General features: G+C 44.3%; 1 protein-coding gene across 1 annotated transcript; it reads right to left on the bottom strand.

Moving 5' to 3' along the window:
* Window positions 1-3,812: 3,812 nt before the first annotated feature.
* ppp1r13l (protein phosphatase 1, regulatory subunit 13 like) lies at window positions 3,813-20,121 on the bottom strand. Its single transcript, XM_061072851.1, has 13 exons — window positions 19,990-20,121; window positions 13,205-13,267; window positions 12,978-13,099; window positions 11,598-12,102; window positions 10,776-10,868; window positions 10,566-10,654; window positions 9,940-10,288; window positions 9,392-9,849; window positions 8,226-8,366; window positions 7,519-7,652; window positions 6,530-6,696; window positions 5,813-6,006; window positions 3,813-5,708 (listed from the first exon to the last, which is right to left on the bottom strand). Exons 2-13 carry the CDS (start codon window positions 13,239-13,241, stop codon window positions 5,673-5,675), a joined length of 2,325 nt encoding a protein of 774 aa, XP_060928834.1. The 5' UTR covers window positions 13,242-13,267; window positions 19,990-20,121; the 3' UTR covers window positions 3,813-5,672.
* Window positions 20,122-21,784: the final 1,663 nt, after the last annotated feature.

The following is a 21,784-nucleotide window of genomic DNA, read 5'->3' on the forward strand; positions in this document are numbered from 1 at the left end:
GAGAGAGAGGAAGGGAGTGGGACTCTTTGCCAGTTTTCTGAGAAGAAAAGGGAAGACGCAAGAGAAGAGGCGACTTTAAAAAACAAGTGAAGGACACAGAGGGGAAAGAGAGATGATGGAGGGAAAGGAGGAGAAGATGGCAGATGGCTTCTACACCAGCGTGGTTTCCTCTCTTCTCTCCTGCACGGACCGACCAGTCGTCCTGAAGGCCTGGATGATTTATTAAAGAGAGGAGTGGCAGAGAGAGAAGAGGGCAGCCAGGCAGCCTCTGATTAACCAGGGGAACGAGGGAGGACAAGCACTCCTCTATTATTCATTACTCCACAGGAGCACGGAGCGGGAGCAGGCCTGGAACAACCGAGGAGGGAGAGAGGGAGAGAAACAGAGGTGAAATTGTTTTTGCAAACTGATTCTCCGTGTATTGTGTTTGTTTCATGTTCTTAGTGTGTGTGTGTGTGTCCTTGATGCAGGGCAGACTGGAGTTGTGTGTTTCTGCAGGGCCACAGATCTGTCTGACCACCTCAGTGTCTGAGCATGCATGCCGACATTCACACACACATACACACACATGAACACACACATGAACACACACATGAACACACACACACGCAGGGTCTCCCTCCCAGGCAGTTTGTTGCCTGTCACGTACAATACCCAAATATTTTGAGACATCAGTCCAGTTCTGCTCTGCGCTGTTGGAAATCAGACATGGCATGATCCGTCACCCAACACACACACACACACACACACACACACACACACACACACACACACACACACACACACACACACACACACACAGAGCTGTACAAACCCAACCACTCATCCTTTATAGATATAACTTATTCTTTGAGGGTCGCTGGATCCAAACCCGGCTGACATCACTTTCAATTAGATCATATTTATGAAATTGTACGAGTTTGTTTTTGGAGTTAATATGTTGGAAAAGCATACACACACACTCTCACACACAACAAACACACACACACACACACACAGACACGCACACAGACAAGTTTGTTGTCTCTAAATAATAAAGCACTGCTCTCGCTCAGATCACATTATGAGATGCTTTCCCGCTGCTGGTCTGACAGAACCAATCTCTCCTTAGAAGTCTGCTCAATACTTAAAAGCCCTAAAACATACAACATTGATGACCTGTGGGTCGTCTGGTTTGCATCTCAACACGGAGGCATCATGGAGCCCGGTCCTGTCGGCAGCCGTGTCTGAGCGTGTCTCCGGTTTCATTTACCTCAGCTCTGTGTTCGTAAACCAGATATATGAAATGTGTTTTCTCTTGATAACCGTCTGAACAGATTTCAGATTCCTAACAGTTCCACTTGCGGTCGGATAGAGAGGCAGAACGGAGAAGTTCATACATCATCCTTGTTTCCCATCAAGAAGAAAACAGTGTGGCTCACTCAGAGAGGTTTTCCATTCCCTGGATCACGCTCGTTATCTCCCTTCATTCACTCGTCTCAGCTCTTTCTGTGTGAAGCCTGAACCTGCTCTGTCCTGTGCTTCATGGCCGTGAATCTGCTCTGAGTGCTCTGGTGTGTTTATGTGAGAGCAGGAGTCGAGGCCCCGGCGCCGTTAATGACCAGCATGTCTGAAGTCAGGGCGTGCATGTGTGTAGGTGGGGGGTGGGGGCAGTGAGGTGAATGTGAATGAGATAGAAATACAATTTAAGAAAAGACTGGTCGAGCAACCGCACTCAAGAGTTCATTTCGCTCCATCGTGGTTATAATGGCGTTTCAATGAGGCAGCAAATGAGTTCTGCTTGAACAGATTCACTGTTCAGCAAAAAAAAGTCTCCACTGCAGCAGAGAGAGTTCGATCTCTGAGGTCAAAGAGCAACGAGGAGAGAGAAGTTCCTCGAGCACGACCGAGACATCGTGGTCGAACGGCCGAGATGGAAATGTGTATTTGTGGCAGAAGCGAGTCCGAGAGTCTGAGATCAGCAGAAACAGAAATCCACCTCACGCAGGATCATGAAATATAAACCAACAGCTTTGTCATATGTATAGAAATGTTTCTTTTTCCCTTTTCCCATTTCCTCACACTGTCCAGAAGTTGTCGCCGATACCCGCGATTCATTCTCATCTGTCAAATCACCTTATTTTTACATAATCAAATAACTAATTAATTACAAAATTCACCAGATAACAATCATTCTACCTAAATGACAGAAACCATCCTCTTAGCTTTGGCTTCACTTTTATGGATCATGTCGTCCATCTTTATCCTGAAGTCAGTGATAATACTGTGTTTGGGACAATGAGTGTTTTTATGCAGCAAATATTCCAAAGCAACATAAATCGTTGAAAGTTGTGGTTCCAAAACTTTTTGGCTCATGACCCTTTAACAAATAACAATGTTTTTCTAAGGTAACAATTATTACTAATTACATTTTCAACCAATGTTTGAGCTGTCTGGTTTGTGACAAAAATCAGATGTGTATTTATGACACATAATGTTATACCTGTGATTATGTTGTAATATCTTTAGATATTTGAGATTATGTAATAAGGTTCTATTCTTTTTTCTAACTACGTGTTAAATAGCTGCTGTTTCTTGTGTTATTTGGGGAATAAATGAAGCCTTAATAGAGTTAATAGACATAAATACTATAATTATTATGACTATTATAAGTGTTATCACACTAAGAATAAAAAAAATCAACTGAATCAAGTAAATCCAGTTTCCTTTCACATCGTCTCAGTCAACAGAGGTTTGAAGAAGGTAATTACTCAAGTATTTTGCAATAAAATAATAAGTCATAGTTCAAAATAACCGGATTGACAAAGATAAATAACCATTGACGCTCCACCTCCAGTTTTTACAGTTTCCATTTAACCCAACCCCAACATGCACATGGGCCCCAGAACCTAACCACTGTACCACCGTGCCGCCCGGGAACATAATCTGCAAAAACACAAATATGTTTTTCTCCCCTAATCTTTTTTATCCTTTTATTAATCTCATGACCCCCCCACAGATTTATCCCTGACCCCCTTGTTGGAAAGCACTGATTTCTTTCTCCTCAGCTGAAACCACAGAGTTACTTTCCAAGGAAAAATTTAAAAGATTAATAGCTTAATTGTTACTTCAACATGCTGCAGTGACTCATCTCATTCACCTGAGGAACCTGGTGAATGACACCACACAGGCCGCACCTCCTCGCCCGACTTGTTGACTTGGATTAAGGAAGATAAAAAGGCTTCATGAATAAAGACCTGACGTGGGTGTTTCACCTTTTCTCCTCAGTTCAGGAGGAGCGGATCAGTTTCAGCTGAACATCACATCTCCCACCACAGACCAGTGGGCAGCTCAGGCCACTTAACAAACCTGAATTATTCACCAGGGAATCTGCAGCCGCTCCTCACACCACAGCCACTCCCCTCCCAGTGTGTGCGAGCAAACTGAGCGAGTGTGTGTCGTCATTTGTTATTTTAATCCACTTGAAATTAAAATAATAATCAAATAAAACATTAGAGGGGATCAAAGGACTTCACACAGCATCAACGTTAATCTTCCTCTGGGACTCTGTAGAAGAACTCCAGTGTTCTCTTGATATCAGGGGGTTAGAGATAGACAGCAGATCATAATTTAATCAAAATATTAATCATGTGTGTGTATTTTTTTTATTTTATTAATTAAGCTTATGCATAATAGTACAGCTAATTGATTCATTAAGAATCCCAGCAGGCGGCTCAGTGGAATAGAAAGAGGAGAGGGAGAATAAAAATACCTGCAAGGGATAATAATAAAAAAGAAGAGGAACATAGAGGAATGACACAAACAGCTTCTGGTAAATGTTTCACTGTGTATTAGTTTACATTCGCTGGTTGTGTTGTAAAATCTAAATTCTGTGCTGGTGCTGGATTCATATTTGATTGTACAGTGTCATCTGCTGGTCAGGAGAGGACATTTCTCAGTTTTATCTCCAAAACACACACAATCATATTCAGCTCATACAGTCCTGTAACCACATTTAAAGTCTCTAGATTTACACTTATTAAATATCAGTCCTCTAAACATATTTATTATTTTTCATCAAGATCCATGAATTATTCTCCCAGTGGAAATGTTAAAAAAACGCCCCAACATCCCCCAATGTTACGGAAAGTTAAAAAAGAAAAGAAAATCATGAATAAACCCATTAATCTAAACCAGGCACCAAAATATAGAAGCTTCTTCCTCATGTGATGCCTCCGTAAAATCCAGTTTGTGCATAATTCTGCTATGCAAAGTAAAACATTTTCAAAGGAACCAAAATGCAGGAAGCTCATTTGTGTATCGAGTTAGATTTGGTCCCTTCGTGCCTCTGGTGAGGGGTTAAAGGTCAAGTACACGTGATGAGTGTAACACTGATAACATATCGACTGTCACTCAGAAAGCACATAACTCCACCGAGGCCATTTAGAGCCACAGATAAATCCTCTACATCTGGAATATTACTTGGATGTGCAAACACTCCAGAGATGTTAGTCCCCTCCACATGTTTTCATCAAGATCCATGAATTATTCACCGATCAGACAAAAAACTGCTTCTTCAAAATAGTCAGTTTCATTCATCATCTTTAAAAAACACAAACCCTCTTTCAAACTAACTCCATTTATCTCATAGGCAGCATTAAATGCAAACAGACTACAGTGTAGTTTGAGAACTGAAGAGAAGAAGAAGAAGCAAACCAAAGCTACTGATTTAAAAAGGTTTAAAGTTTATATCCACGTTCAACTCCTCAAACTTCACATCTGTAAAGTCAGGAAAGTGTTTTAGGATCAATCAGCTGATGAGGTCAGAAACAGCTGCTTCTTAAAGGAGCTCCCGAGGCCGTAGAGATAAACACTAACATGGAGGAACCTACCAGCAGAAACAGAGACATGTACAGAGGCGTTCCACCCATTCTCATCCATTCAGGAGGCAGAGCGGGTCGTCCACTAACCGGGTCGGTGGTTCGATCCCCTGCATCTCCAGGCTACATTCCAAAGTGTCCTTGGGAAAGATACTGAACCTCCAACATTTCTTCTGACGTTCCTCTGGTTGATCGGACGGGAAAAGCTCGATATGAATACAACCCATTTACCAATAACAATCCTTTATGGGTTGTACGTGGTGGGGGGTGGAGCCAATACCAGTGGAGAGGCGGACCCTGGACGGGTCGTCAGCCAATCACAGGGTCGACATCCAGAGCTAATCATCCACCACTCACGTTCACACCAACTAACCTAAGATAAACGTGCAAGGGAAGAACACACGGACATACTACACAAGGGAAGTACGCAGCTGTGGCTCAGGAGGAAGAGAGGGTCGTCCACCTATTGGGAACTCGGTGGTTCGATCTCCCAGCTCTTCCGAAGTATGAGATGTGTGAGTGAGAGACAATACTCTGTGTGTATGTGATCTGTAATGTAAAGGAGCAGGAAAGCACGAAATAAATCCAGAACCAGCACAAGTGACGTCGTCTGATCAGATGAGTCCTCGTCAGGAAGTCAGGACGCTTCCTCCTTCAACTTCAACAGTTCTTATTCCCAGCAGCAGGACGGAGCCTTCTCATAATCACACACACACACACACACGATCCTTTCAGACAACAGTGCGAAGCTGTAACACACAGTCCTCCGCACTATAACGTGATGAGGGGTCGGGGGGGCCGTCAGGACGTCGCTCAGCACAGAGACTTTGGTCGCACCTTTGGAAAAAGCTGCAAAATACAAAGAGAGGAAAGTAACCAGGAAACGTTACAATCGTGTTGATGAACGTTATGAAATTCATTGTGGTAAGTTAATAAAGTTATTTATATCTCACCCCAAAGTAGTTGTAGGGGACGAATCCCTCGCGGCCGCAGAGCGACGCCCACCACCAGCCCGGCCCCTCGGGCTTCTTCAGGATGGTCACCATGTCTCCGTCCCTGAAGCTCAGCTCGTCAGCCGCCTGGGCCGGGTAGCTCCACAGAGCGTACAGCACGCCGCTGTTCTCCACCCCCATGGCCTCCTCCACCCCTGAGGTCACACACACACACACGAGTCATCAATCTCTGTAATACTGCAGAAACATGTGGGGCTGTTGGGTCATTATTCTGGGTTGTGTGTAGGGAGTGTGTGTAAAGATGTATGAATTTCCATTTGTTTTTGTGTATTTTGGATGGAAGCACATCCCTAGATTTAGTGGAGTTATTTTTTTGTCATTCATCATGTTTGTTGTCTTGTTTCCTGTTTTATTTTGAAAGCCACATCTGGTCACTTCCCTCCTTCAATCCTTTCAAAGTAAATAAGCAACGAAGTCTCATATGTTCTGGAGACATTTTAAAAGAGACAATTTTGGGAAATATTTGTTTTGCATCATCATTATGTGAATGAGTGATGAAAGACTTAAAAAAGGGATGAAACAACTTTAATTGTGTCATCCAATGATTCATTCTACTATCAATGGCGTCAGTGCTGTGTCATGGGGTGTGTGTGTGTGTGTGTGGGTGTGGGTGTGTGTATCTGTGTGATGGTGCACATGTGGGTGTATTGGCCTCACCCTTCAGGAAGCTCTCACACTCGTCAAACCCGACAGCGTAGGGATCACACTTCTGGGAGGCGATGGCGTTGTCGCTCTCCGTCATGGCCATGACCGCCGCTCCGTTCCTCACCAGGAACTCACACAGGGGCCGGTCGTTACAGGACGCTGAGCAGTGCAGCGGCGTCCTGAGGGTTCAAACATCCAGGGTCAAACGTTAAACTTTTACAGTACCACGAGCAAAACCTTCATCTTGGCAAACCCTTGAACAAGAGACCTGTTCAAGATCCACGAAGGGAACAGAGAAATAAAGTCTCCATTTATTTTAATTTAATTAAAATTAAAATTAAAATTTTCCTCTTTCTTTCTTTTCTCTGCTATGTCTTGCAGCAGTGATGTATGCAATTGTATTGTAATAATCTAATATTCCTATATACATATATATACATATACATGCAGAAGTGTCTTCAGCTGCATGGGGTAGGCTGGCCGGGGATGGGTGGGTCTTATTGTGGGTAGGCCGGGGTATATCCATCAGATTTGTGATTATAATTGTATAATTGTATTGATTACCCAAAGAAAACCAATAAAAGTTTCACTAAAAACTGAAAACTTATAGCCAAAATACCGTTTGTATTTAAGGACCTGAAACCTTCAAAAACACTGGTATGGTCCTTAAGTTTTACCTTAAATACACTGGTATGGTCCTTAAGTTTTACCTTAAATACACTGGTATAGTCCTTAAGTTTTACCTTAAATACACTGGTATGGTCCTTAAGTTTTACCTATTCAATTAAATTCTTCCTCACTGCTCAGGTTTTTCAAAAATGTTGAAAAACCAATAAAAAGTTAAACAGAGAAATAAAGTCTCCAGCACACGTCACACATTTATTTGATTAATGCACAGCAGCAGAATCAAAATGATTGACTTTCAATCAGCGTTTCTTTTGTACAAAACCCTCTGCAGACCACCAAAATCGATTATCTTTATTAATATATACGATATTTACCATCCGTGGCTGTCCGGTGCGCTGACGTTGGCTCCGATGCGAACCAGGAAGTCCACCACGTTGTAGTGACCTCCACAGATCGCATTGTGCAGGGCGGTGATGCCCTCGTCGTTCGGCTGGCTCGGGTCGTTCATCTGCGGAAAAACACATCGTACACAGAGCAGCTGCATCAGGTGAAGTATAAGCAAGTTAAATATGAATCTATTAAACGCCTCATAAAGTCCAAATTCACAACACACCCTGACACAGGCTTGAGTTTTAACAATATGAAATGTTTTTATGGAAGCTGTTGATGTAGGAAGTTAAGTTAGTACTGAAGATAAATATAACAAACAATGTAATAAAGTGACACAAGAAAAGTGCATTATTGTCTGTTTGTGAAATAAAATAAAAATGTAAATAATGTGTGCTTTATGATTAAGCTTCACTTACTCAATCAGAGGTCTCTATTTTATTTAAAAAATATTACTTGTATATACTTATTTACTACTACTACAAGTGACTCTTTACATAAAATGCTTATTGGTGTTATGGTTTTACATTTTTAGGTGTACTTTAACTCATAATATGTGAGTAGTAGTCGTGGTGTAGGAGCAGTAGTAACTGCCGTGAAGTAGTACTATTAGGAGTTGGGAAATTAACGGTATACACAATAAGGTACACGTACACACACACAGACACACACAGACACACACAGACACACACACCTCCTGCACTGCTCTCTGCACCGTCTCCAGTTCTCCCACCAGAGATCCGTCCAGCAGCAGGACCAGAGGACTGAGCCGAGCTCGGGTTCCGCTCTTTTTTTTACGCTCCCGACTGGAGCGACGCAAAATGGAACTGTAGCCCTGAAGGGACAAAAAAAGGAAAGTTACCTAACATTTAAACATTGATTAACAACAAATGTCTCTTTGCAATAAATCAAAAGCATAATAAAACATTTAATCTATAGATCCCATTGTTTGATCCTTTCGTCCTTGACTCTTTCTGAGGGTATAACTAGGGTTGCAAAATTCCGGGAATATTCAAAGTTGGAAACTTTCCATGGGAATTACCGGGAATTAACGGGAATATACGGGAATTAATGGGAATAAACTGGAAATTGTGGGTTATTTATACTAACTGTATTTACCTTGTCATATACAGACATAAATATAAACATTTTGTTTTGTCATAGGCTGATTTGAGCCCTGAGGAAACTTTGGGCACTTGACTATATGCTTCTGCATCATTGTGTCATTCTTAACATAGGTCTTTGCACAGTATTTGCAAATGTACACAGCCTTTCCTTCTACATTGGATGGGGTGAAATGTCTCCACACATGAGAGAGTGCACGTGGCATTGTTCTGTAGAATAAGATGAAAAAAAAGTTTGTAAAAAAACGCTAATGCAATGCCAGAGATATAAATAGTTAGCCAAACAATTGGAATCGTCTGTAAAAATATTTTACAATTGATGGATAAATTAATGAAAATAGGCTAGATGAACAGATGAACAATCCTCAATCAGCATGCTTATATATTTTCCCCAGTAATATCATCGACACTTACCTGACTAGTCCTGCACACTACAGCAGGCCTCAATCAGCCCTGCTGTAGAGTGAAGGATGCTGGGAGTTATCTGTGCATGTGATTGAAGAATGCACAGTGGAGGGTTGAAACTCAACGTTCCATACATCTTTAAAATAGAGTTTTGAATGATGTTTTTATTGCTCAGCGTTTCATTTGCGTAGTTGTTTTTTTTCCAAAATTCCCGAGCTTAACTTCCCATGGAAAGTTTCCGGAAATTTACCCGAAACTTTACGCCCCTTTGCAACCCTAGGTATAACAGATTGCTCTTATCCTCATCAGTGCCTGTGAACCCAGTTCTTACGCTGTAGCCGGGAGGAATCACACTGGAGGTCTGAGGTAACGGTGCAGGAGGTTGAGCCGCCTCCTCTCCCTCTGACGAGCTGCTGGTCTCGCTGCCTGCGTGCTCTCCCTTCCGCTTCATCTCCCTCCTGCGGAACAGTTTGTTGACGAGGTTCTTGTACTGGTTCGGCTGGTAGTGCGACGCCCTCTGCAGCGGCTGCCCCTGGTCCACGGAGCCACGCCTCTTCAGCGCCCGGGGGATTTCTGCCCGGAGAAGCAGAACCGCCGCCGGGTCGTGCATCACCTGGCTCTGGGCCTCGGGCGCCACCACGGGCTGCAGCCGGGTGGGGCTCAGGGGCCGGGGGTTCACCACGCCCCCCTGTTCGACCCCTGGCACGCTGGGCTTCTCCTGGATCACAGGCAGGGGATGAATGTAATCCAGCCGCTCCAACTCTGCGTCTATATCCCCAGGGTTCAGCACTGCACACAGACACAACTCGCCACGTTAGTATCGTAGAGTTACCTGAACAAACATCCTGTGACCTGTGTGTGTGCAGACGTGTGTTTTACCGTCGCTGTACATGGCCGGCTGCCTCAGCTGAGGGGGGGGTGGAGGCCCAGGCTGGCGGAAGACCTCCCTCGGGAAGGGCGGAGCTGGCTGGTAAGGTGTCATGTCCTCTTGTCCTCCGCAGGTCGCCAGCCCTCCCCAGTGCGGGTTCTGGAGACGCATGATGACGGAGAGAGGGATGGGCCGGCGCTCCCGGTTCTCCGTGTTGGTCGGGGGGATCGAGATCCGGGAGGCGATGGGCTGAGGGAAGTAAGGGGAGTGGACTGGGGACGACACTTCCGGAGGGACGGTTACACGGGTGTTACGGGGAAGAGAACTGTGGGAAAAGTGGTGTGATGGAGAACGAGGATCCTGGAAGAGGAAGATGAAACAGAATCAGATGTAATGTGAAGGCTCTGTTATACTTAGGGTCACATTCTGCAGCTCTACTGGCTCATTCTTTTTGATCCAGCTGACAGATTTACTGTAAGTTGCGGTCTCATCGCTTTTATCAACAATTAGGCAACTTCTAACGCGCGAGTACTTCAAGGTGATATAATTATAGGGCCCTGACTTTCACCAGGTGGGGAGAAACAGTGTTCCAAAGGGGATAATGAGGATGTCTGGTTGGATGTGAACCACCACCCACCTTCTTGGGGCTTGGGGACGGAGGAGGCCCATCGAGGTTGGTCTCTCTCCAGCCGCTGTTTGGCACCGACGGCCGCAGCCACTCTGTCTCTGCAACAGGAAAGTGTTGACTCGTAAAAAACAAAGACCACACGTAGACGTGCAGTACGAGAGCCAATGCCACGACCTGACGTAGCAAAATAAAAGCAGAGAAGTAGAAAAGTCAACCAACTGTCGTAGGTGTGGTGAGGTTTTTTCTCGTAGGACATGTCGAGATCTGTCTCGTTCCACTGGCCGGGACTCTTCTGCCGCTGCACACCCTCCTCTGAGAGAGAGAGAGAGAGGGAGAGACAGAGAGAGAGAGAGAGAGAGAGAATTATTCGATTCGACTTTTTATTCTTAGAGCCGAGGAATCTCTGAAAGAGCAGTGACATTAAACTCAAAGAGTGACTAGATTCCTCCAGTCGCGTTGGCCGGGGAACACAAACTGTGTAAAGAGTGGCCGTGTTTCTCTTTCTACTTTTGAACAAACTGGCTGAACAACTATATCGTTTCTCTGGAAGAACATTTACTTTTTTGTTTTTGCCAAAGTCAAGATACATCAAAGAGCTGTTTGTGACATCATAACGCCGGAGGGTCATTAATGAACACTGACCTCATTCCTTTCTCTGGAAAATGAACTCTGAATTAAAAACAACTTCACATATTCAGGAGTTAACGCTGCATATTTTGATTTAAATCACATCTGAACCTCAAACGTTCAACACTAATCTGGTTTCGTTTGAAAAGCTCTTTGCAGTGAAACAGTGAAAAGTTGGATCTCTTAACTTTATCCCTTTTATTCTTTCATAAGCAGCTCGCCAGACTTTCGAAGATCGCAAAGCTGCGCGGATGTAAAAAGGGAAATTCAAAGACCAGAGATATAACCCGGGGCCAGGCTCAGAAGAACCTTCAGAACATTTTAAAATGAACTCTAAAACAAACAGGGAGCCAACGCCAACGATAAACCAGGAGCCAACCATCAGTTTGTTGTGTTTACACTGCAGAGTCTTACCAGGTTTCTTATAATTAAAGTTCCGAGGCAGCGTGCTGGACGTGGGCCTGAAGGCCAGAGGAGACGGACTGCGGTCCCTCCGAGGCGACCTGCGGGCGCTCTGGCTGCTGTCGTACGGACTCAGCAGCTTGTTGGAGAGGGAGGGGCGTCCCGGGCCGTGGTGGGTCGGCTGGTCGACCGGGGGGGCTGCCCGGCTCGGCGAGGGGCTCCTCTCTGCGTAGCCCACCGACCCCCGGGGGCTCCGGTCGTACCGAACCGGGGACTCACGCCTCGGGGAGTGAGGCGAAGGGCTGGGGCTCGTCGGCTGGTACGAGCTGTAGCTGTCGGGTCCAGATCGAGAGCCTGAGGAGCCGGACTCCATGTGGGACGAGACCGGATTGTGGGAGAAGACCGGGGAGGACGGAGTGTTTTTACTGCTGGAGATGCCGTAGTCCACGGGGCTGCCATTACTGCTGCTGACGGAGCTGTTGGACACAGGCCTGTCTCTGGTGACTGTGATGCTGACCTGCGGGGGGGGGGGAGTTATAAATCTGTCAGAAAGTGATCAGGAATGTTCATAAACCACACCTCCTCCATGTTAGCAGATGTGACATGGAGGAAAAGGAGAGGAGAGAAAGGACGTGTTTCAGGATGAGAGCAGCAGCTCGAACCAAGATCATAGATTCTTCACTGACTATTTGATTTGAGGAAGTTCTTGTTGTTTGGAAACAGTCCAAGCTGAAGGATTCTAGCTCATTCACTTTCAACAGGAGTTGTGTAATATGTTACTTCATCTATTACTATCCTAGCTTCAAACTTCATATCCTTGAAGTTACAAAAAATAAACTTAAAGTCAAATATATTCAATAAATCGACAAAAAAACTTCACATCAGGCTGGATAGAGGAGGAAGATGTTGTTCTTCTTCTTCTTCTTCTACTATCACTGCTTGAAGATGTCACTTTGCCAACAACATATATCAGATTAGATGTGAATAATTGGCCTCGGTCTGGTGTGAAAATTACTGTTGGTTTTAGCGCGGTGTTTATATTTGATTTGAGGTAAACCTCAGGAACACATTTCAGCTTTCAATAAATAATGATGAAACAAACCCTCATAAGTAAATCCCAGAAGCAGCTGAGGCCGTTCACACACTTCAAATACCACACTGCAAACAGCTAAAGGGAGAAACCAGCACTCAGGGTGTGTGTGTGTGTGAGTGTCTTTCAATGTGTGTGTGTAATGTGTGTGTGTCTAAATCAAAAAAACCTGCTCCCGGACAAATTGCGACAAAAAAGTCAAAATAATCCAACGTCCATACAATAAAACGGCTGCATAAAATGTCCAATCCACCATATCACATTAACCTGATTGTTTATAATGTCCAAAGTGTCGTGTGTACCTGAGGGCCGGAGTTTGTGTTGTTGTTGCTGGTGGAGGCCTGGTTCATCAGGGAGCTGAACTCCTGGGACAACTCGTCGGCCGTGGCCAGCGATGCGTTCAGGTCATCGTTGATGGTCTGGACTGGAAACAAAGCACAGCAGCAGCAGCAGCACGGACAATTAGAGCAGGAGAATACTTTGAAGTGAGCGAATAGAAGCTGAGCCCAAACAATCCAGGACAACTCACACAGCATGCTGCTTCCATAGCCCGCCTGAGAACTCATGGCTGCGAGGTGGCACCGCGCTGCTCCTGAAAGAGAAAAACCAGCACAGACTTTAGGAAAGTCTCACACCAGCTTCAGCCAAGAATGCTTTTACAGGCCTGGGAGATGTGTGTGTGTGTGCGCGCCTGGCACAGACACGTCCAACCACTTGGCTCTGATTCCACCGCAGCACAAAGATTTGATTGAGCAAGCTCGGCTCTCCGGGTTCCTCCCATTACATTTGACTAAAGCGCTGACTGGCTTCGGGGCGATCAGACGCATCGCTTCAGACTCCCGGCGCTCTCCTCCCCCCCCCCCGGCGCTCTGACACAGAGCCAGCGACTGCCGAACACGTAACCTGCGTGTCTAAACAAGCCTCGGTTTCCTCATGCTTCACTTTGGCAACACTTGGGCTCTGGGCTCACTGGAAAGAACTCGCTGACTCAGCCACACATAATCTGTGAAACCAGGTGTTCCAGTTAACATGACATATGACTGGTCTGGGTAAAGGCTGGTTTCAGACCGACAGGTGCGATACACAGATACTTAGGTATCACACTCCAGACAACTTCAACACAAAGAGCTGTAATTCAACGTCTAATCACTTGTTGTACAATACCTGGACAATAATTAGTCCTAATTCACAACCGTCTTGCAAACCACTGAGAAGAATCGTGAAATTACAACGCTGTAAATAAATAAAAATAGAGTCTTGAGTTCGATTCCGACCCGGACCTTTCTCTCTCCTCATTTCCACAATGCATTGTCCTCTCAATAACAGCTAAAACGCCAATAGTATATATTTAAATAAATAGATCAATAAATGTATATATGCTAAGTAAATAAAGGAGAGCAAAAAAATAGAATCTGTGATCTACGCCTAAGAGTAGACACAGAACTAAAAAAAGCCCGTGTCAAATTGTCAAGTTTTATTTCATATGACCACTTTTTACTGTATTTGGTCATATTGAAACAAATTTAATTTCCAGTTTGATTATTTATTAGAGGGGAAATGTTAAAAATAAATTATTCTCTGGCATCTTCTTCATAAAATTAAGGTTTAAATGATGTTTTTCTCTTTGTGGATTGGAACTGTATTGTATTATATTATACTGCAGAGAACTTTTACTTCACGACCTCCTTGTCCCTCTTGTACTTCTGCACTAAGTAAACAACATGTTATTGACATTGAATAGTAAATATGTGCTTGTTGGTGCTAATGATTATTAGATAATAAGAGGATTATCACACCTGTGTCCTTTTACCGTCCCGCCCATGTTTGACTAATCATGTCCTACACATGGAGTTACACAGACGGACAGAGAGGGAAGTCAGGTGTGAGGATTCAGAGCTAATTCAGTCCCACCCCCCCCCCCTTCAAAAACAACCTGCGGCTTCTCTTGAACCACATTATATCATTAGTTTGTTTGGTTTGTCACAGATTGATGGATTTACCTGCTTCCTCTAACAAGTCCTGTCAACGGGGTTTCAAATCGTTACATATACAACTTTACCAACAGTAAGATTCAAGTGTCCAGTGACTCAAATATTTTCCCCTAGTTAAAAGAGACTCTTAAAACAATGTGGATCTAAAAAAAGTGCCTTAGAACTGAATAAAAAGTTAAAATAGGACCGTTTACATTAGTTACATTTATTTATACTCTGTCATTTTGTTGTACTTATTTTTTACTTCTTTATCTTTCATGTGGCAAAGGTCCTTGTGAGGATTTTAGATTTTAGTTTTGACTTCTATTACACATTGTTAAGACAGTGCTAAAAAAAATGATTTTGTGCAAACTTGGACACAAACAGCAAAGAGGAGACGCTTTGTTAACTCCAGTTTGTCATTGGTCCTGACACATCCACAGGTTTCTACTCAAGCTGAACTTGAACCTCCATCGAATTCCCAAACATCCGGCTCGTTCACTTGATGAGCCAACGCCGGCTGACCTTTAGCCAGGCCGGGAGGAGATCACGTGCTGTGTAAGGTCATCAGACTCCAGTGGGCCGTAGGGTCGGATGATAACTCTTCCTCTCGCTGCTTTGTCCCGGGGACTCGTCACGTCTCGGCCGGTGACAGTCTCACATTCCTCGCCGCTCCTCTCTCAAACAGTCTGGGACGCTTATCTCACACACACAAAACATTTCACTCTCACTGACTCACAAAGGTCTGGTCGATCACTCAGGCCAAACAACAACCGCCCCCCCCCTCCCTTCATCCCTCCTTTCAAACTCTCCAAATAGTTTTCTCTGTAATGACCTTTACTGTGTTTGTTACTGAGCAGTTAAAGGCCATTAAAACAATTAAAGTTCATTACCTATTATGACGGGATTATCTTTTCACCTCTGTCTGTTGGTTTGCTTGTTTATTTATTTGTAAGATTAGATCAAAACAACTGAACAGATTTACACAAACCTTTGAGGAGGGATATGCATATTGTGAATCTGAGTTATTCAATAACCCAAACTCTGTGCAGAATCTGCAGATATCAAATAGTTTTGAAATATTACACCTGCAGTGCAAACAGAAGATAACACAACAGGTAAAAGTCTGTATTTGCTTTTCTTATCTGCATATTTTACTACTGCGCAAATAAACTGAGCGAAACTAGTTTCCTGCACCAGACGAGACTTTGTTCAACGAAAGTTTCAGGAGGAAAAGTATAGAGCAGCATGTGTATATGTATTCTTCTGGTATATGTATTTACTGTTTTTGGAAGAGCTCGTCACAGTGCACACACGGTGGAGACTGTAAAGTTAAAAGCCCAGAACCTCCTATGTGTTTTTATTCTGGGCTTTTCGTCTTTAAACAGAAACATTAATCATGTGAAAATGGAAGGTGGACTGACGGCTCGTGGTCGCTGCCGTGGTCCGGCCTCTGTTCCCGGGCTCGCTGACCTGCGGCCGCGCTGAGGTCACGTTCTCATGAAACGTTTCGAGGAAAACCACAGATTCATTTTCTTTCCAGTTCCTCATCTGGAGCTCAGATCACAGTGTCAGCTGCTTGTGCTGTTTGAACACGCTGCAATTAGCTTCCTCGAGTGGTAACGTCAGGATGAAAGAGTCGAGACGGATACATGACGGTATTCTAAAAAACTTCTGGGGCTCTCTGCTAAAAACTTCCCAACAGAGAAACTTTGTTGGAAAGTGGGGAGTCCAACAGAGAGGCAGATTAAAGGGTTGAAGACAATAATCATTTAGCGTTAAAGAGTTTCAGGGTGTTTCCCAACAACCGTCCCTCCTTCACTCCCACTCCTTTCATATCCTGCACCAACAATTCATGATTACACATCTGACTGATTCTCTTCGGGTGAACTCTGTATTTCTATCCAGGCGTCCATTCATTTCCTCCCTCTCCTGTTTCACAATCGTGGCTCCGTCTTTCATATCCTTCCTGCAGCTCTTTGTGTCGCTCGCTCTTGGCAAAGGAACTTGGCCGGTGTGACGGATTGATTAAAATCAAACCATAACAGAAAGAGAAAAAATTCTTTGTGGTTTTCTTTACATGAAGTCCTCTGGCTGTTTGTCAGCATGCAGACAATACAAATTAAATGATGTCCGCTGGTGGATATAAATCACACAAGGGTATTTTCATGGCTGCAGTCGATTGTTTACCTTCTCGCTTTCACTATCTCATGTACTGGGAAGAGTTTGAAACAAGCTGCGAGTGTTTCTGGATTGTAAGTGGAGATTAAGGCGGAGGTCGATTGTGCAAATGCAGGTGGAGCTTTGTGCTAACGCTGTGTCAAACATCAGGAATCTGTCTCACCTGCCACCCCCATCACAGAGAGAGGCCTCAAGGCTCACAGGTTGTAAAACTTCACCTGTTACTACTATGCAAATTAACTGAGCTGAGCTAGTTGTCTGACTGGTATCAGGAAGAATCACTAAATAAACATTTGTTTTTTATTTATGTTTTTAGGATGAGGCACATCTTTCTGCACACAGAGTAGCCTCTTTAAAAAAGTAAAAGTCCATAACCTCAGGACTCGTACATATAATATTTTCCTCTTCGGCTTCTGCCACCAGCGTCACAGAAAGACGTCCGTCCCCAGCACATCACCTCAGGTCTCACAGGTGTTAAAGCTGAGACCACGGAGCAGTGAGCTGCACTCACATAGTTCTCCGAGTCGAATTTGCATGCAGAGCGATGAGTTCCACGCTGACACATGACCTTCAATAAATACCTCACACATCAGTCAACGCCTCTGTCTTCCAGTAGAACTGTAAACTCCTCAAACACAAACCCTCCGCCCACAGCCACGCCTCTGACCTGGTTAGCGATTGAACTGCTTGAGCTCTCCACCTACACATTCAGCACATTCTATTCCCGACAGCGACTGTTGCAGCCAAAGACAACAACCTCACACAATGCAGCCCCACTGATCTCCTGCAGCGGAGGACAAGAGTCGGCCTCTGCCAGACAATGAGAGCACGGATCAAGAGTTTGTCATCAGACGATAACAACTAATCCTTAACTACAACTTGCATTGGTTTGTGTTTGAGTTCACGTTGCTGGAGGCTTCGACCCTCTGCAGCCTTCAGGAATCTCTCAGTGCTGCACCACATAACAGGCATTTCTGGCAGGTTGCAAGCTGCAGTGTGTCACACTCATGCTGAGGTGCAAAGAGATTAGGGCCGGGCCAGAATTACCAAGAGATGATAAATACCTCAGATGTCTGTGTACATACATGTGTGTACTTGCACTGCTGTTATCGCTCCAAGCAGAGACACTGGTGGCAGTGTAATCACTTTTTTAAATAGCAAGTTACGACAAATATAATATAAAACAATGCCGTCCGGCTGGTTTAGACTGAGGCTTAGTGCAGAACACTGAATCCGGTTCTGGTGGGAGAAACGTTGCATAACTACAAATGTCATAATGGATTTGTTTTCTTCTTTTTAAATCCACACAACTGCACTTAAAATCACCAGCAATACATTTCAAAATAATATCCCCAAGAAATCAGAAGTGTTTTGGCTCCGATCCGGCTCAAACACCATGTGGACTGTTTGCCAGATCTGAGCCACACGTAGGCCACAGCAATACCGCACGTTAACCAAAGGTGGCTCCTATTTGTTTTGTGCTATATGAGCCTGTTAGGATGACCACGCTCACGGCTGGACCACAGCGCAAAAGAAGAACCAAGGCAGGATCGTCGTGTCTCAAGACGAGTTTATTGGGTCTCTCAGGCACCTGGCACAGGTCCTCCACCTCATGCAGCAACCCCCTTCTGACAACAAAATGGCCCCTTATATAGGGGCCTAATTACAGAGGGAGAAACCATTCTCCATGCTGCGAGGCACACCTTTTTGTTCATCATTATCCCCATCACTCTACTATATACCCACAAACACACACATTTATGTACAAACACCCCCACATCCCAATTCCAACACCTTACAATAATCAAATACCCTAATCTGCCCACACCCACACTAATCACCACTTGGATGGCCCCGGAACTATAAATATGTGGCTTGTTTGCTGGGGAGGCCTTTTAACATGCCGAGTCAAGTAGTGCTATCTCGCGCTGTCCATTGATCAATACTGGGGCTGTACGGCCTGCGTCCCTTACTGTACCCCCTGTGGCTGGTCTTGGAGCGGAACAAAGGAGAGATGGTCTAGGGTGGCTCAAAGCTGGGCAAAATGGTTTTGTGTGACCTAAACCATTACAGTGGTAACATCTAACCTCTTGGTTAGGGGTTCGAGGGGAAGGTTTTTTAGCATGACACCCTGGAGACAAAAAACTGGTGAGTAACATTACACACACAAACACACACTATTGCACCTTAACTCATGTCCCTCTCTTTGCAGGTGCATGTGGCCACCACAGAACCCCAGCACAGACCCACAAAGGACAACACATGTAACACCAATCAACTGTTTTTAAGTGTGCAAAGATACCAATAAAGTGCACTGTTTACCACCGCCTGTGCAATTATTAAAGTGTATGGTGCAGTATTCCCACACCCCATCTCCAGCTCCAGGGAACGAAGTTCTCTTCGTTACAGAGCCATATTTACCATAAGGGCCACATGAGGTTCACATCCAGGTGACACAACTTGTTGGCCCAAAAAGAGGCCTACGATTGCTCAGGGATACTTGGGCAACTTTAGGCTCTTGTCTACTTCGAATATGACCAGAAGTGCCACATCGTTGTAAGAGTGGCCCACATCTGTATGGCCTCTGATAGTGTTATAAATATTCAACAATAATGACCCCTAGAAAAACAAAAACACACAATTTCAATCAGATAACAGACAAAAGCCCCCAGGTCCCTGTGGAAGTCACTTCTCTTAGACCCTGGTTCTCATGGGCTGTTAGTGTCTGATCTGAGCTACAGGTGAAGGCTGCTGTGCTGCACATCTGTCCGTCAGTGTGTGTCTGTCAGTGTGTGTGTGTGTGTGTCTCTGTGTGTGTGTGTCTGCGTGTGTGTGTGTGTCTGCGTGTGTGTGTGTGTGTCTGTGCGTGTGTACGGGGGCAGGAGACAGTGCGAGCTGCCGGGCAAAGGAAGGTAACATCTGACTTTCATTAGAGAGAGAGACTCCTCCTCTCTCACAGTGACCGAGAGACCCGTGGTAACAAGAGGAATCCGGAGAATAGAAATAAGTGTTTTAACAACATCTGGAGCAAAGAACACAGCGAACTATCGAAGCACTGGTGATAAACAAGAGAAATGAAAAAGTATTTCCTCTTGAATAATCTCGTCAGACTGTGTAATCTGACGCTGAGGCTGCAAACAGAGCGACTGGGAAAGTTTCTTACCTCAGAGAAAGACCCGGGTCTGGTTCGCTTCTCTGGTCCCGGACCCGAGTGGAAGTGGATCTGATCTCACACGGTTCCTCCTGGACTCCAGCGGGTCTCAGTGTCTCTGTGGCTCCAGATCCAGACATGGAGTCACAGCTGCGCAGTGATTCTGCTCCAGCGGCCCCGCCTCCCTGCGCAGCTGTAACCCGATCCAGGTGTGTCACAGCTGGCACAGGTGCCACCGGAAACTCCACCCATCAGACTCAGGGATTTGACTTTTTAAAGTTTTTAATAAGTTTTCTTTTGAACATTCATTTGTTTCTATTTATATCCATTTTCTTCCTGATTTATGCAATAGGATATAAATAAAGACACGATTGGCTGGTTGGGTCACTGAATTTCTTCTTCTTCTTCTTCTTCTTAATAATAATAATAATAATAATAATAATACAATGCATAATAAGTAATTTGGTCAGTTGATACTATTACAAATATGAGATTCAGATTTACTTTCCCCTAAGTATTTTACACTAATGTATTACAAATATATGTTTAGTGTTTGAGTACCTGTTAAGTAGTATTTATTGATACGTTTTGCTCCCTTATTACAAATATAAAAATGTATCATGTTTCAGTTAAGTTTAAAATGGTGGTAAAATATTCCCACAACGTTGTGTTCAGCCATGATTTACAATTTGTAGTTCTTTGTCTGTGATGTTCTACAAACTAATATAGATGAGGTAGAGTTCCAGAGCCACCTGCTGGTGAGTCAGGGTAAAACGCAGATTTCATGACTCAACAGGAACTGTTTGCTTGGAATTTCAAAATCAAGTTGTAAAGGTTCAGTGGGAAGAATTTAGTGACATCTAGTGGTGAAGTTTCATGTTTCCATCCCCTTCCAAACATCCAAACACCTGTGGTTAAACGTCGCCCGGAGGTCAACAGAGCAACTTCATTTGACACTAGTCATTCAAGTACTTTCAGATTTTGTGACCGCAGACCGAAGCATGAAGTTGCTCTGTGACTTCCGGGCGACGTTTAACCACAGGTGTTCATCGTGTATCGTTTATGTTTCTTCTTCTTATTGTATTGTTGTATTGTTTTTCTTTATTAATCCTTAGGTGCTAGTAGATATTTTATTATTATTTATTATTATATTATATATACATTTTTCAGGTAAATGAATTGGCTCTTTGAGGGGTTTAACATGCTCCAGGGTTCCTACAGGTTTTAACAAGTTAAATTTAAGACTTTTTAAGACCTTTTTAAGACCACTTTGAACGGAATTTAAGACCTATTTCACGGCCATGCTGTCAAAAAAAGTATGAAGGAAAATTACTATGTGTTGAGTGAGCAATGCCATGTTATATAGCACAGGTAATGATGTCACGGAGCATGTTGTGCCTGCGTGCACTTGTAACCTGTTGCGCATGCGCTTAATAAACGGTCTCGTGTTCCCAGACCAAGAGAGAAGAAGGTGCTCTGATTTTTCCTCCCGTGATAATTAGTTAACCAATCTGGTGACTGCAAACGGATAGACCGCTGCAGAGATGTCCACCGCAACAGGTTATGGGCCCAGTCAAACAGGCCAGAGGTGGTTCAGACTTTTATTCGACGGTGATGAGAAAAGTTATGAACTCTGGGAGACGAGGTTCCTCGCGCACATGGAGTTGCGTCACCTCAGAGAAGTTATCCTGGAGGACCCGCGGATAGATGAGGATGACGACGATGCTCTCGCCGAAGATGAGACGAAGAACGGTGAGGCATATGCAGAGCTGGTGCAATGTCTGGACAACAAGAGCTTATCGCTGGT

Source organism: Limanda limanda, chromosome 6, assembly GCF_963576545.1.
Source record: "Limanda limanda chromosome 6, fLimLim1.1, whole genome shotgun sequence".
NCBI classification, from domain to species: domain Eukaryota; kingdom Metazoa; phylum Chordata; class Actinopteri; order Pleuronectiformes; family Pleuronectidae; genus Limanda; species Limanda limanda.

Coding starts and splice junctions, on each gene's coding strand:
- ppp1r13l (XM_061072851.1), bottom strand. CDS start 13,241: ATGAGTTCTCAGGCGGGCTATGGAAGCAGCATGCTGT. Junction 10,869..11,597: donor CTTTAATTATAAGAAACCTG/GTAAGACTCTGC, acceptor TCTCTCTCTCAG/AGGAGGGTGTGCAGCGGCAG. Junction 5,709..5,812: donor TCCCCTACAACTACTTTGGG/GTGAGATATAAA, acceptor TGTATTTTGCAG/CTTTTTCCAAAGGTGCGACC.